Source organism: Anoplolepis gracilipes, chromosome 17 (assembly GCF_047496725.1).
Source record: "Anoplolepis gracilipes chromosome 17, ASM4749672v1, whole genome shotgun sequence".
Lineage (NCBI taxonomy): Eukaryota > Metazoa > Arthropoda > Insecta > Hymenoptera > Formicidae > Anoplolepis > Anoplolepis gracilipes.
The window spans coordinates 3,510,276-3,527,360 of NC_132986.1; the positions used below are offsets into that span (position 1 = coordinate 3,510,276).

The 17,085-nt window shown below is 34.3% G+C and overlaps 1 protein-coding gene across 1 annotated transcript; it reads right to left on the reverse strand.

Annotated features, from left to right (window-relative positions):
• Window positions 1-7,409: 7,409 nt before the first annotated feature.
• On the reverse strand, window positions 7,410-16,726 carry LOC140675321 (uncharacterized). Its single transcript, XM_072909679.1, is given in 4 exon segments — window positions 7,410-7,682; window positions 7,684-9,065; window positions 9,842-10,013; window positions 16,562-16,726. Coding segments are annotated over 4 exon segments (1,872 nt in total). The 3' UTR covers window positions 7,410-7,529.
• Window positions 16,727-17,085: the final 359 nt, after the last annotated feature.

Genomic DNA, 17,085 nt, shown 5'->3' on the forward strand with positions numbered 1-17,085 from the left:
GCCGCACCTGATGGCTTGCCACGAGAGCTCTCGAAATCGGTCTTCTAGGAGAAATACTTGTGACATCCGTCTCCAGATGGTCGCTCCCCAATCCTTTAGATCGATTTTTACCATGCTCGTTTTCCTATTTATTTTAGTAATGAGACCGCGTTGCCATAGGTCCTTTATCTTTACGGCAACTGGTTCGTTTTCTTTCAGGTGTTCGGGCCATATGTGGAGGTAGGTAATGTCGTCGATCCATCCGGAAGTTTAATTCTTCCAGAAGTTCTGCTAGGTCCTTCTCGCTATTTTTTAGGTGTAGCCATATGAGATGTGGGGATTCCACCTGGATAGTTCGTATTTCCAGGCGTCCACGGGTTAAATCATGAGTGTTGATGCCTTTGATTTCCATTTCTAAAATTGTTTAGTGTGGATTAAAAAGGTGGGTTTTTTTTAATATTTAGGGAGGGAAAGGGGATGGAAAAAGGAACCGTTCTGCGTGTATTGTTTGATCAATTTTATTATTTTTATTATTTATTTCCCCCCCCCCCTTTTTTTTTTTTTTTGTTTTTAATTGCTGTTATTATTATTATTATTATTATTATTATTCCTATGGGTGATTATGAGGTATATCTATTTTTATTCTTTTAGTTCTAATGTATAATTCGCGTGTTCTCGTGTATGCAGCAGAGGATATATCGCGTTTCTTTCTGAAGTGTCTGGATTATAGTTTCCTTGCGTAGTTGGTTTTGTTATGGTTTTATTGTCTTCGTGCGGTGCACTCGGCGGTATCTTTTCGGAACGTTTTTGTCGTCCTAGATGCAATAAAAGATGAGTGAGAGAATCCCAAACTGCTCCAAATAAATACAGTGACCATCCATATACGGTATGTAGTGCGTATCCGTGCACGAGTGTGTCTAGGATTAATTTAGAAACTCTTGCGGTTAAATATATTCCGATTATTCCAGCGCTAATATTTCCGAAAATCAGAAATTTATTCCAAAATTTTTTCCAAGAGGCGGCTATTTTTTCCACTGAAGCTTCGTTTAAAAGGTTGAAGATTGATCCTTCCTGTAGTGAACTGGACATTCCCATTACTCCCCTTGCTACCGTATTTAGAAGTGCGGGCCGCTCAGCGGGGAACATTATGTGATTTCTTAGTTCTTTCAGTTCGTTTTCAGAATATATGCCGCTGGTTGTGAGTGACTCTGGGCTTATGTACTTCCAGGTAGGTTTGGTTAATGGTTTCATAATGGTCGGTGGTAGGGTGTCCACTGGATTCGGTAAAAATTTGTACCATGAATCTCCCAAAAGGTACATGATAGGTGCGAACGGGTTGCAGGCGGTTTGTGTTCCTTGTCGTAATAGTATGTGAGTTTGAGGCGTTAAAAAGTGTGTTTGATTTCCTCTACTTACTGGTAATTGGTCGTAACATTCTTTGGTTCGCGCGAGTTTTACATCGACTGGCATACATTTTATTATGTGAATTACTTCTCCTGTTCGGAAAGCCATGTATCTAGGTCCATTCATTAAATGATATGCAAAAATATCCGGTGCTTGGCTAGCTATGGCTAGTGCGTTTCGTAATATTTTTCGTTCTAATTTGCGTTGATGCTGTAATACATTTCTATATAGTTCGTTTATTTGAGTGCGGATGTGTTTTTCTACATACACGAACTTCAAGTTCATGTAGGTGAACATATCAAGATTTGAAGTGCGAGAATATTTCTTGAAAATTTCGCTTCCGCGTACTGTTTCGAAAATCAGTAATTTTGGATGTTCAGTTCGGATGAGTGAATATCCACAAACGTCTTGTTTCCCTTTACTAGTCAGCGCGAAAATGGTTTCTTGTGTGACTAATGAATAAATTGTTTGAGGGTGATCTCTATTGTTGTCGATAACTTTCTGTGCATATCCTTTGAATAGTAATCCGTAGTTGGAAAATTTGCAAGTATCGGTTGGTACAGGGTCCCAGTATGTATCTCCTTCTTCTACGTCAGTGCAATATGTAGCGCCAAATTCACACGTGACGCCGGATCTGAGTTGTACCTGGTTGGTATTTATTCGTACGTCGGCGGTATAATCTTGCAATGTAATTTTTACACTTGCTAGTACGATTATATCTGCCCATGTTCCATAAGGATCGGAGTATGCTCCTCCGATACATGCTCCGCTATTGTCGACGCTGCCAGCGAGCGTTATTGGTCGTGTGGTTGTCTGGTTAGATTTTAAACCGGATATGTATATACTTCCTAATTGATAACTGTCTTGATTATGCATTCGTTTGCATGCTTCGCGAGGTATTTCTTCCACGTATGAATATTTTCCGTTATACACATCCATACTATAAGAGAACATTCCGCATTTCCTGATTATCCGGTCGATTTCGACTTTGCATTGTATTACTTGTACAGATTCGAATTCGTTGATTTGTAGTAACTGAAGGTATATTTGATCTTGATTAATTTTTTGTACTGGAATGTCACATTCGCCGATAGTTAATAGCGATAAGGTAGTTAAATTTGTTGCAGGAAATCCACAATCGTAGCCTATTATTTCATGTGTTTGATAAAATTTAATCATTAACATTGTTATTATTGCGACAATTTTCCTAATTCTGGAATCCATCTGAAAGTGCATATAATTAATTAACATTTGGTCTGATATGTGATATTCGCAACCGATTCGGATGTACAATTCGACTATTTTTCTTTATCCTAACTTTTACGTTGTTTTTATTTAAGATTTCTAAAACTTCGTGAGGTCCAGTATATTGATCTCCGAATTTACCTGATTTCGGGCCTTTTAACAAAAATACCTGGTCTCCCGGTTTAAATTTTTGTGGGTTGATTTTCTTATCATAATGGGTTTTTGATTTAATTTTTGCCTGTTTGACGTTATCGCGCGCGTTTCTTTGAATCGTATGTAACTGTGTGGCTAGATTTATTAAGTATTCGTCGTAACTTGCTAATTTATCTTTTGATGCGAGAGGTTCGTTTGATGGAATTCTCGCTATTTTACCGAAAACTAGTTCGTATGGAGTGTGTTTAGTTGCCTCGTGTATGTACGCTGGTATTGTAATTAAACATCGCGAGACTGATCCATCTATCCCATTCTTTTTGTTCATTTGCATATTGTTTCAGATATTCTCCTAATGCATGGTGTGATCGTTCTAGTGACCCGTTTGATTGAGGATGAAAGGCAGTTGTGCGAAATTTGCGAATTCTGAATAATTTGGCAACCTTTTTCATTAAATCACTAATAAAGTTCCGTCCTTGGTCTGTCAATACTGCCTTCGGTGCTCCGAGTATGCAGATGAATCTATCCACAAAAGCTTCTGCAATGGTTTCGGAAGTTTGATTTGGTAACGGTACTCCCATGCAAAATTTTGTTAATTGGTCTTGTAACGTTAAAATATATTCGTTGCCTCTTTCGGTTTTCGGTAGTGGTCCTACAATATCCATTGCAACTTTATCGAAGGAAGATCCTGGCGTGTCGGTGATTATCATTGGTTGTTTAGTTTTAACTCGAACGAGTTTTTTTAATTGGCATTGTAAACATTGTTGAATGTATTGTTGAACGTCTAGTTTTAAATTTTCCCAGTAATAGTTATGCTTGATTCTGTTATATGTTTTTGTGACATCACGATGTCCTCCCGTAGGTAGACAGTGCATTTCTCCGATAATAATAGGTCGTAAGTCTTTAGGAGGATATTTAATTAATCCGTTGCTAATAATTATTTTAGTTGGTGCATCGAAGAATGTTAACTGTAGTGATGATTTAATATTACTCCACGGTACATTATTGATCATTTCCGTCTTTGCAATACTAATTGTTCCTAAATTTAATTCTTCACTTATATCGCGCAAATTAGTTATAGCGGCGACAATTCGGTTTAGAGTTAGTGTTGGTCCTTCCTGTTGCGTTTCGCTAACGGGTAAGGTTATGTGGTAAAAACTTTTATGTTTTATGACCTTAGGTTCGTTTAAGGTAAGGGACCTTAGGTTTGGTAACTCGTTTCTCTCGAAGAGTTTTTGTGAACCAGAATCCAAAGGGTTCCCGTTAGTGTCGACGAAATATGCTACATTGTCTTTTCGTAGGAATAATAGTTCGCGGGATTCTATGACATTAAGTCCGCGTAATTTTTGAAGGTGAGGTTTTATTTTCCGTGATTTTAGATTTTGGTTGATAATTTCCTCTTCGTCTTCTTCGGTATCGTTGTCTTTATCCGGCGGGTCATTTCTTTCTTCGGGTTCTTTCGTGTTGTTATTAGGAAGTTCTTTAATCATTTCGTTTTGTTTAAAATCTAATCTTGCTGTTTGACTTCTTGTTTGTATTTTATTTTGAGTAATCTGTGATTCGGGAATTTTATTTAATTTTTCGAGTGTGCAGGGTAATGTATCTGTATCGATTGTTTGGTCTGTTTCGTTTATTTCGTATTCTATTTTATCTATCTCATCGTCTGTTTCGTTGTCTGAGAAGCGTAAAGTAAAATCGTCATCTTCTTCTTCTTCGTTATCTGATTCATCTAACATTCTGGAAATTATTTCTGCGTCTCTTGGGTTATCTGGGTTTAAAATTTTATTTTTCATAATTTTACAATCTGTTCCTTGAAAATCTACAGGATTTCGTGATAATGCATCTGCGTTTACGTTAGTTTTCCCAGCTTTATATACGACATCGTAGTCGTATTCTGATAATTTTAATCTCCAGCGCAGTATTCGCATATTTGCATCTTGCGCGTTCTTAAACCACATTAATGGTTTATGATCTGTAACTAAAGTGAATCTGCTTCCGTATAAATAAGGTCGAAAATGTTTAACGCAGTAGACGATAGCTAATGCTTCCTTCTCGTAAGTGTCGTATTTTAATTCATTGTCTGTTAAAGTTCGTGAGGCATATGCTATGGGGCGATCTTTATTTATTTCTCCCTGCGATAATATGCCGTCCACAGCTATTCCAGAGGCGTCCGTAGTTAAAATAAACGGTTTAAAAAAGTCTGGATACTGTAATACCGGTTCCTCACATAATTTTTGTTTTAAAAATTGAAAAGATTCTTCTTGTACAGGTGTCCATTCAAAGTGGGTATCGTTTTTCAATAATATTGTTAATGGTTTGGCAAATTGGGAAAAATTTGGTATAAATCGTCTATAATATCCTGCAAGTCCTAAGAATTGTTTAATGTTTTTCGGCATCTTGGGTCTTGGAAATTGTTGTACTGCTTCTAATTTTTTCGGATCTGGTTTTACTCCGTCCCTGCTAATTACGTGTCCTAGATACGTTACTTCTGTTTTCAAAAATTCGCATTTATCTGGTTGCAATTTTAGATTAGCCTTACGGAGTCGTTCTATTAAAGCGTTATATTTTCTTTCATGGTCTTCTAAAGAAGTAGCGTAGATAACGATATCGTCCATGTAGACGAATAATTCTTGTCCTTGTAACCCAGTTAATACTAAGTCCATTAGGCGTTGGAAAGTAGCAGGTGCGTTTTTTAGACCGAAAGGCATCCGATCGAATTCATAGTGTCCATAAGGGGTTGTAAAAGCTGTTTTATGACAGTCTTCAGGATCCATTTTAATCTGGTGAAATCCGGATGCTAAATCGCATATCGAAAAATATCGCGCTCCTCCTAATTGATCTAATATATCGACAATATTTGCTAACGGATATGCGTCCCGTCCAATGGTTTTATCATTTAAGACGCGGAAGTCTAGAACCATTCTCCATCGCTTATTTCCTTTTGAATCCTCCTTTTTTGGTACTATCCATATGGGAGTATTGTATGGAGACTGTGAATGTTTTACGATTCCTCCTTCAACGAGTTCCTCTACCTGTTTATTTATTTCTTCCTTATGTGTCTGAGGAAAACGGTATTGTCGAGTATTTATAGGTTGATTGTCTGTGGTTGGTATTTTATGTTGTATCACGTGCGTTGCAGTTAATTTTTCTCCCGGAATATAGAATCTATCTTGACTATCCGTTATTAACTTTATTATACTGTCTCTCTCGATTCCGTTTAAATGTTCCAATCTTAATGATTGTATAATTTCGGTGAGTCGACCGTCCTTTTCTTCTTCGGTGATTGTTAAACATTTTTCACTCTTGATTGGTGAACTTTCTTTATGTTTTGATTTGCGCGTAGCTTTGGAATTTTTTATAATTTCTTGAGATTGATTTAATAAAAGGGAAGAAACTTCTGAAGACGGTTTATTTTTGTATTTAATTTTTAAAAATTTTCTTTCATTTGAATTATTTTCTTGAGCTCCTTTAGAATGCTCTTCTTTGGTAACGTGAGAGGTTTCTGATTTAATTTTATTTGTTTCTGTAAGTAGTCCAACCTGCGTAAATTTAAAATCTGAGAAGAATAAAGGGCTTCTTCCCTTATAGGTTTTTGTCGAATCACGTAGTGAGGTTTGGTAACTTCCCTCCTCGTAATCGACGGAGCTAGGATTTTCTGTCGAGGTTTGGAAATTTCCCTCCGAAATCCTAGAATTATCTCCCTTTTGGAAGGCTTGGTAACCTCTGGAGATTTTGGAATTAATTAATTTTTTAGGAGAGGTTTGGTAACTTCCTCCGAGGATGGTTGGACCTTCGAGATTTTTAGGAGAGATTTGGTAACTTTTCTCTCCGGAAAATTTTGAATTATTGATGTTTTTAATTTCCCCTCTCAATTTTATTTTTATTATTATTTTCAATTTCTTCTTGATTAATTTTTTCTTCTTCGTCTTCATAATGAGTTTCTTCGATGGTAGGATTTTGTTGATTTTGTTCGTTTTTTATTTCGTTATTTGTAAATTTTTTTAGGAGAGGTTTGGTAACTTCCTCCGAGGATGGTTGGACCTTCGAGATTTTTAGGAGAGATTCTTCTTCCGTTGGATTAGTTAAAGTTTCCTTTGGTTTGTGATTGTTGAATAGATCGCTTAAAGATTTCAAGCGTAAGGTAGGAACTTGAACTTCCATTTCTTCATTCAGAGTGCTTATAATGTTTAAATATGCTTTTCCATCGATGTTTTCAACGATAGTATCCCCTAAATGAATTCCAGGTGCTATTTTTAATCTTGGTATATATCCGACTTTTATTTCTGGGTTTTCCACTCTTACATAAAATACTGATTCGGAACGGGGAGCCACTGTAATAGTTTCAGGTGACAAGAAAGGTATGTTTATTCCGGAAACGTTTAAATGTTCTTGGGCGTAGTCGACTTTCGACGAGGTTTGTTTGAAAAAATCATTTCCGAGAATCCCAGATTGCGAGATTGGGAAATCGTTAGAAACGATATGGAAGGTAACCGGTCTTTCGAAGAGAATTAGCGTAATTTCGCCCAGAGTGTAAACAGGATAATTATTTATACCGTTTAATTTTAAGATGTTCGTACAGTTAATACTTATTCTTTCAGGTACGAAATTTTCTTTGATAACGTTTGGTCCGGATCCTGTGTCTAACATAAAAATTATCTTAATAGTGTCACTTATGGTTATTTGGACGGTAGGCACGCGACTCTGTTTGTCGAGATTTACGGTTACGGGTCTTATTTTTGTTTCGGTTTTACCTACTTGACTACTTGAGTTTTGTGTGGGCGCTTTTCTTGTTCGGGCCCCTGCTGCGCACCCGATGTCGAGGGGCCATTGTAGTTTCCCTGTGCCTTGTTTTTCTTTTGATTGTTAGTAAGGCGCACTTGGCAATTTTCTAGAAGGTGTCCTTGTGTCCTTGCAGTATCGACAAAACAATGAGTTTCCGGTTTTTCCCTGTTGGTTCATGCTGGATCGGCAATCCTTTGCAACATGTCCGTAATTATTACAAATTTGACATGAGATCTTGTGCCGATTTTCATTTTGTTTCCTCCAACAGTTATTAGCTGAATGCCCAGGTTTTTCGCACCAAATTATTGAAATTCTGTTAGTTGTATTGTTCACGTTACCTTGTTGACAAATTTTTGCATTGTGACCGGATTTTGAACATAATTGACATGTAATTAATTTTTCTTGTATTATATTGACCGACCGACGGACTTGAGGGTCGCGATACCGGCACTTGTCCGCGGTGTGTCCTCGTTTTTTGCAAATCTGGCAGATTAGAATGTCCGTTCCTAAATCTGTGCGGTTGTTAGTGGTCTGAGATACCTGTAAATATTTTCTGCAGTCATTGGCCACGTGCCCTTGCTTATAACAGATTTGACAGATTTCTCTTGAGCTGGCGTTCTTTTGTCTTCCTGAGTGGTCCGTTCCCTGTCGTAATTCTGTCATTTCCCGAAGCTCTCTCTCTATTCTTAGAGCGTCGGCTACTGTCACATCTACTTCTAAAGTTTTTGAGATTCTTTGCTCGATTTCTGGTTTTAATCCTTTAATGAAGCATTGGTTCATGTCCTTTTCTAATGATGTCTTAATACTCTGATCAACCGCAATATTTCCTGCGGTTTTATATGCTTCTAAAATTTGTTTTCCTAGGAATTTAACTCTGTTTGCGTATGTTACTACATTTTCGTCGCCCTTTTGATATATACACCCTAATTCTCCTTGCAATTGATAAATATTTTTAGTTGGCCCGTATATCTGCTTTAAGTAAGTGGTTAATTGTGAAACGCTATCAAAATTTTGATCTTGTATCGTGCGACGGGCTTCACCGATTATTCTCGTTCTTATTATTCTTGTTAGCTGTGGTTCTGTTTCTTTAGGTAGCATAGATTTTGCTTCTTCACATCCCTCGATAAAATAATTTAACGGAATATTTTGACCGTCAAAATAAGGAACGGCCTCGACCGCATATTTAAGAGTAGCGAAAGGATTATTCTGCGTCATGGTGTTATCGTAAAAATTTTCTAACTCTATTTCAATTTTATATTCGGCGTCGTTTACAGAAATATCGCTATCAGGCGTGCCACTAGCATAGGAATGTTGTTCACTACTTGTCTCAGTGGTTACTTCAATTGAAGAAAAATTAATAATTTTCGGAGATCGTGCGGAAGTAGATGTAGTAGGTGTTGAAGTGTAAGGTGGTTCTGGTTTATCGAATTTCGGCCGTTTGTGTTTCTCTAGCGCTAATTGAAAATTTTGTTCTACTTCGTCTTTATCGGTTTGCCCTCTAGTCCCTTTACTCAATCCAGCTTAAGATCACACATTTCAATCAATCCCCGACGAGCCCCCAATTTTTCAGTATGTTACGTCCAGGCCCGTAGAAAGGATGGGTCAAAGGAAAGGCGTAACAGGAACTGTTCCGATGTCAAAAGTCTTATCGACGAGTGACTCGGTCGAGCGAGCTGCAGGTTAGCAAACAGGTAAACGACGGGTGTCGTTATTATTCTGTTATGCGAACGCTCTCTCTCGGTGGTCCCTTTTTGGTAAGAGAATCAAATCTCTTTTACGCGGGACGAGACCTTGTGTGATCTTTCGCGTGGAGGGAGTGAGGGAGTTAAGTTTACCGATCATTTAATTTTTAAATTAACATTTATTCAATTGATCCCTACCATTATACATATAACTTTATTGATATCCGCCTTAATATTATTTGTATGAGTGTGTGTGTGTGTGTGTGTGTGTGTTTGTGTGTATGGATCGCGGGTGTTACATAAGTACGGAGGTCATCAACCAGAAAAGAAGGGGAACGAGTGCGATTCTAAAGATTTTATTTTGGTTGGTATTTGTACAATAGTTTATAATAAGAAAAAAAATAATAATAAAGATTTATGAACAGTGTTATGTATGTTACGGTGCGATTTCGCACACGGTCGTGTCGTCCGATCTATGGTCTCGGTTGGCTCGCGAGAATCGGCGGGTCGGCGCGATTTTAGGCATTTTAAATAAAGAATAAGGGGAAAGGAGACGATGACAAAAAAAACAAACCAAAAGAGAAGGAAATTAAACTTACTCCTTAGGCAGTTTGGTTGCGTTTTAGGTGCTGGTGTAGTTGTGGTCTTACTCGGCGGGTGGTCTTGTTGAGCACTGATTCTAATAGTTTTTGAGACGTAAACGGAACTCCCGTAGTGTAGACGAATTGCTTGAGTCAGCGAACGACCGAAATGAATCTGATGTACTGTCAACTGATTTTAAATTTTTGGAATGATGGTAATGCGCGAGTCTTCCCTTTTTATATTAAATCCTGAGGGCGTGTTAACAATTTGGGCGGGAGTATTTTTGAGATTTTGACGCGTAAAAGCTGTCGTTCGGTGAGATCCTTCTCTTCTTTATTTTTGATTGTTGCTGATTGGTGGGCTCTGTACGGCCTCTTAGGAAATTTGAAGATTCTTCATTTGGTTATCTCCTGGGATTATGCGGCTGTTTTTATCCATTATTTATTTAGGGGATTTCGCTTTCGGTCCTTTTCGGTCATTTCTTTAAACATCGATTTCAATGTTTAAAACATATTTTTCATTCCGCGGCCCTCTTATGACTGGTCGGGCAATTATTGTTTTATCTTTATAGAAGGTAAAGACATGGAGCCGACAGTGCGTAGCGGCATTATTTGTTTCTTTCTTAGGATTATGTAGCTGTGTTTGTCTGTTTCGTTGTTTAGAGAATTTCGTTATTGATCCCTTCCGGTATTTGTTTAGATATCGTTTTTAGTAGATCTAAACATTATTTGATAATAACGGTTCTTTTCTATTGCGCGACCCGTTTTTTTTTTGTGACCGATCGGACGATTATTGTTCATTTTGTGGGAGGAAAAACGTGGAGGGGACAGGACGTAACAATATGTTCTATTAATATTTCTTGCAAGAAAAGTAGTTTTTAATTAATTTGTATGTTATTTTTACATCATATTTAAAGTCAAAATAACAACACAATGTAAAGTTTTGTGTCAATTACTTAACATTTTTTTGTTAAGTTTGTCAATAAGTAACACACAATGAATGCATTCTTTTAACTTAAAATTTAGAGTGGACTTTCTGGGCAAAAAATGTTAAAATTAGTATTTTATTTCTTACTGTGTAACAATGCGAGACACAATTGAAGCGTTCTTTACAAAAGCAGCTCTTGTCAAAATTGTAATTTTCCGATAATTCGGAAAAATGTAATTATAAAGTAAGGCATTTATTCAAATAAATGAATAAAAAATAAGAAATATTGCACGGTAAAAAATTTGGTGTTAAATTTAACACATTTCTCGTGTCCCAATTTATCCACTCTAATTTTAATGTTAATTTAACAGAAGACAAATATGTAAACAAATAACACAAATAATATATAAAAAATTAACACAAAAATATGAATTAATGCAAGATTTACTTGTTAATTGTGTTGTTTTAACTTCTTAGAAACGGTGAATATTAACTCAATACAGAAAAGTTAAAATAACATAAGAATATGTTAAAAATTTAACATAAAAATTTCTACACGAAAAAATTTCAACAAAAATACAAAATGTTTTTTACCGTCTGGTAATAAGAAATGTTATTGGTAAGATAAGAATTATTATTGGTAATATTTGATGTTTTAAGACTGAAACATGAAATTTAAGATTATTTTAGATTTTGCAATAAAAAATGTTCGATTGACAAGAAAGAGATTTTTCTGTTTTTGTAAGGAACGGTTCAATATTATCCAATATAGCAGACGCGGAATCTGTCCGAGCGCTGCTTGCCTGTACTCTCGCTGCCGTCGCGCGACCATTTTTCTTTGCCAGGCAACCCGCGTGACAGTAGCCGCTGGCTCGCTTGGCACCTTTGACTATAGAAACATGGACTGTTAGTCTCCGCCCCTTTTCCCATTGTAACAAAGGGAACAGATGGACATCTTTCACAGTATTAGCTCCGCCTTTTGCCCAAAAGGCGGGAAATTCAAATTTAAAATATCAGAAAATAAATAAAAGTTAAATATAGAAGCATTATTACCATCACAGATTTTATAATTTATTATAAATAAAGAAATATAACGTTATAAACATAAAATACACGCATCGTAAGATTATAAAGTATATAAATTAGAAACAATATAAATTATATAGTTAATGTTAAAATTAATGAAAAACTTAACACTTAAATAAGAATTATTATTATAATATTATGTATTAAAATTATTGACCTTTAAAATGAGTAATTTTTGTATTATTATGCTGAACGAACGTGTCATGTAATTGTATTCTGTAACATTTTTCAAAATAAAATAATTTAACGTTTAAATATAACTGAATAATTAATTTAATTAATTCATATTTTTGATTCTCCAAAAAATATAAGTCTCGAATGTGAGAATCAAAATTTCTAAAAATAGTATGAAGAGGTAGAATACGAAAAACACAAGTAACCATTTTTTTATACGCATTTTTAGTTTTTAATTCATTATTTAATCTATACAGATTAAATATTTTGTCAAATACTGCTACTGTATATGTATCCGTTCTTGGAAAACGTAAAGAATTAAAACTTTTCCTTCTAATAAAATCTGAATGTACTTTGTCGTATTCGTTTAACAATTTAAAGCAAGTATCACATGTTAATTTTTTCAAAATACACTTTTCAACATAACCAGCAATGTACAAAGTAGTATGCTGTAAATTCGAATCAAAAAGTTTTACAATTAGTGGTAAATTCTTATTTATATCTATAAGATCTAATTGTTGATCTGCTGGAATGTTATTGCACTCTGATGACTCTCACGAGATTCGTTTCACCGATGAAACAGTTAAAATATTTGTACTATCGATCGGCACACAGTTTGCTTGTGCAGAAGATGTTACTTCATTGTGGTGTAATAATCTTTTATACGATGAGGAAAATTGTATACAATTAGGATTATTATTATAACCACCCATAGCCCTAAAACATGAAAACAAGATTTCCAAATGATCTTGTGATAATTTGTATGTCAGAATGTAATTCAAATATTCTGTTTCCACATATTGTTTGTATATGTTTTGAAGATTTTGCAGGTCTATTATAAAACCTAGAAACCCAGTTTTTATTCTGCTATCAATAATGAGTTGCCCAGCAGGTTGAGTTTTTAACAAAGAAAAATAATTTATAGGTTCTGACAAAAAAAAGAAACATTTCTGTTGCTGTATCATGCTTCAATGGTCGTTTAAAACCATTTGAAAACAAACTCCTCGAATTTAAACAGTCAAAAGTATTGTTTACCATCCGACTTTATTGTCGCAGCGCATTCTATAAAATTGGCATGGCCGTCTTCTAATAATTGTTTCAAAGCAACAGCACAGCTTTCGCTAAAAGTCTGGGCAGCTAATTTAACATTCATCTTGTTCTTGTACCATAATATATGTTTTTTATTTAATTTGTTAGCTAAATGAAAATACCCATTTTCTTGCAACTCAACTAATTTTTGAAAATATTGGAATTTTATAGCATTATCATCACCGTCATATAAAATATGTTTAGAGGCTAAAGCATTTCTAATCAATTTTAGCATATGAGCGGCATCAAATATTATAAAAATATTATATTTGCTTGTTGGATGCAAAAAAAGGGCTTTCCATTATATACATCTGTATTCAATTTATTGCACATAGAAATATTTACAGATAACCCGTCGAACGTCATAACAATGATATTCACTCCTGACGTTGCAACAAATTCCAAGACCTTTTTTGTTATGTTCACTTTTTCTTCCGCGGTCAACACATTAATGAAAAAGTATGCAACTGGAATCTTCCAGTTGCGTACTTCTAACACTTTCGTTAATTCCAGTCACTATGTATACTAAAGCGTACTTAGCTACTGGTAGATTCTCCGGTTCATCAATGATGCATCTAAAATCAACATATCTGATGAACTTTTGTTTGGCTTTATTCCACTCGATTTGCTGTCGTATAGACATTTCATCCACCATTAAACAAGCGTAAAGTCGTTTATTCTCTCGAACAGCATTCTTTGTCTTCTTCTTTAAAATATCAATGGCCTTTGTAGTAAAACCTGGCGAACCATTAGTGCTACCATACCATGCTCAAATCGTTGAGGGAGCTGGTAATTTATTTTTGAATGTCTGCCTTATATAATTATACGCCCTTGGACTATAAAAATTGTTAATGCGAAAGCTCGAAGTTGGGGTGAATATCTTCCATTAACCTTTCCTTTTTGTAATTCTTCAATAATTGTATTCTTTTCTGTTATCGTCTAAATCATAATAAAATTATTAGAATTAATGGAGAAGGGTACTTTCGTGTTTTAGAATTTATTCCATAAATATATATGACGACATAATATTTATTAATGTATTAAAAGTAATACAAATATATATTAATGCATATACAAATATAATTACGTTAATGATCTATCAGAGTACAGAAAGTTAACAAAAAAGAGAAAGTGATTAGTTTCAGAGAACGATTCTTTATTGTACACCATTTTCTTTTATACAGAGTCCTGTGTGCGAATAATAAAAAAAGGAACGGAGAATCATGTGCTAACTGTGCAAACAAAAAATAAACTATACTTAATATCATAAAGAAACCTACATCAGAAAATAACTAGAACATCCTTACGTGTGTTCAAAAATAAACCTGAAAAAGTAAGATAAAAAGAACTAAATTAAACACTATTTTCTCAACAACAATAATTATATTAACAGATTTATAAACATTTACTGTAATTATATTAATTGTATTACGTTTCTTCTTGGACACGTGGAAAATTAGATGGGACAGAATTTGGTTTTAATCTAAGTTATTGATAACCAAAACGTTCTATACACTTTAGTTTGAAGTGTAATATGTAGATACGACTACTTTTTAGCACATTTCGTGCACTTTCTTGCTTAGAGTTACTAATGCCTCGATCCATTTCTCCTGAAGATTTAGATTACTTGGAAATCTATTATTCACAAAATATTTGTGATTAATCTCTTTCAAATTACACAACATTTTATTAATATATTTAGTATATTTATTATAATAAAATAAACACTAAGTGCAATGCATGTAAATAAATATTAATAACTTAAATTAGTACATTGAAAGTTAAAATTTCAGTGAGATAGATACTTAATTTCTTTATAGATTTTAGCAAATAAATATTTTTAGTTTTAATAAACTACAACACTTATAAAGTAATACACTTCAAAAAGTATATTCTAGTTATACAGAGGGTTAGAATCACACAAGTTATAACATACCCAAAAAACTGCAAGCTGGTGTCATTGTCTTCATGTTTACGTTTATATTTGGAAGTATTACACTTTTCTACGAAACAATAGCGACCCATTTTTTAATATTTTTAATCGGTTGAAATAATAAATTCATCGGTATATATTATTATGATGAACATGGCTACTTATCGTAGTGTGACGTCATAACACTTATCTTCTAATAACAGTGCTCTGAGGAATGCAGTATGTTAAATAATGCGTTTTTAATCCTACAGTATTTTGTAATATATACATTTGTATGTATGTTTCAGTGAATATATAAACTCTTTTATGACTATATATATGTTTATTAATTTACTTATTTTAACTTGTTCAGTACACATATTTCTAAAATAAAATTAATATTGTTTAAGATGAATTTTAGTATGGTTAAAATGCAAATATCAAAATTATAAATAGACGTTTGGAAAGTAATTAACTGTATGTATAAAATTGTATTGAAAAGTTCGATTCAAAGATTCATATTTCCAAGCATACAGATAAAAAAAACAAGAGAAAATGAATTTTTTTTAGCAAAAAAATTATTACTTGAATTTAGCAATAAATAAAATAATTTTTGGCAGTAACGAAAATAGCGGTGAAAGTAGTCATTATTTGCGGCTTTCGATGCGAGATTCGTGTTTCTCTCGATGCGGTATATCGATTTAAAAAAAAATTATCCTTCTACGTGTTCTAGAACCGGAGAAAAAGTGTATTTTAGCGCGAGCGTCGATTTGAAGTCTTCACGTAAAATTTCAGTTCACGCGTAGCCGCCATTTCCCCCACTCCGCCGCTCAAGCTCCGGCAATCGCGCACCGCGACTTCGTGGCTCGTATAAAAAAAAGCTGTTCAAACAAGTTAATTCGAAAGTGCTGCATTAGTTTCTTCGACTCTCCCTCTAAACATCCGAAAAGTTTCAGCTCTTCATGTTAAAAAACAGAGCCGCTGTGATTTAAAAAAAAAAAGTTTTCTCGGCTTCTATGATACTACTTATAGCAACGTTTTTTTTTTAAATTCGCGTAAAAATGCCAGCTATCGAATGCATTAAGTGCCATTTCGATTCAATGCGATTTGCGGTAAATATTGCATTTGTTTATACGAAAAATCGTACTCACTTTTTAGACCCATTTTTGAACAATTTAAATGTTGAAAATCGCTTCGTTGCAAAACGTACATGATAGTATAACTCTCGAAGAATAAAATGTACCCCTGTTACTTGCTTTACAATCTCCCAAAGCTGTAATAATTAGATTCTACGAAGACGCTTTTTTAGATAACAAACAGTTTTTTGCGAAAATTTAAAAACATTTCGGGCCAAAAAAATGCATTATCAGCATGACGAGGAACATCTTTTGTCATATTTTCAGAGTCCTAGGCTCAAATGTATAAAAATAAAAAAAAACTGAAAAAAGGGCCTTTTTTGGAGGTTTTTAATTTTTTGCAATTAAACAAATTAACCAATCTTAACGTGACATGGCTCATTTTTTAGGTCTTTTCAATATCTACAACTTACATTAAGGTCATTTTGCTTAAATTTAATAGGCATAAGTTCTACGGGCGAAAAACCTGTTTTCGCCACCTTTATCCTTTGTTTACAACTAACGCCCAAGAAATCTCGAGTGGGAAACATCGGTATTTTACTTCTAAATACCTTTTCTACAAGATTCAGCAATAACATTTTGGATAACATTTTTTGTTGGTTCAAATGACAATTCTACGAGGTTTCTTCGCGCCGCGCGTTTATACTGGCACGAATTGGCCGATCTTTATTAATTTATATTTCATTAATTCTTGCGAATTTAGCAAAATGATATAAGATTTTTCTTTTCAGTTTAACACGCTCTCTCTATCCACGAGAGTTGATCCGTCAATTCGGGGACACCCTGTATATAACATAAATATCTAATATAATAATACTTTTCTTATATATTAGTTTTTAGTATCATTTTTTACATAAAGATTTTAGTTTTTTATTAGTACAGGTAGAACAATGTAATAAAATAATAAATTAGAATAAAATTAAGATTAAGATTAAAG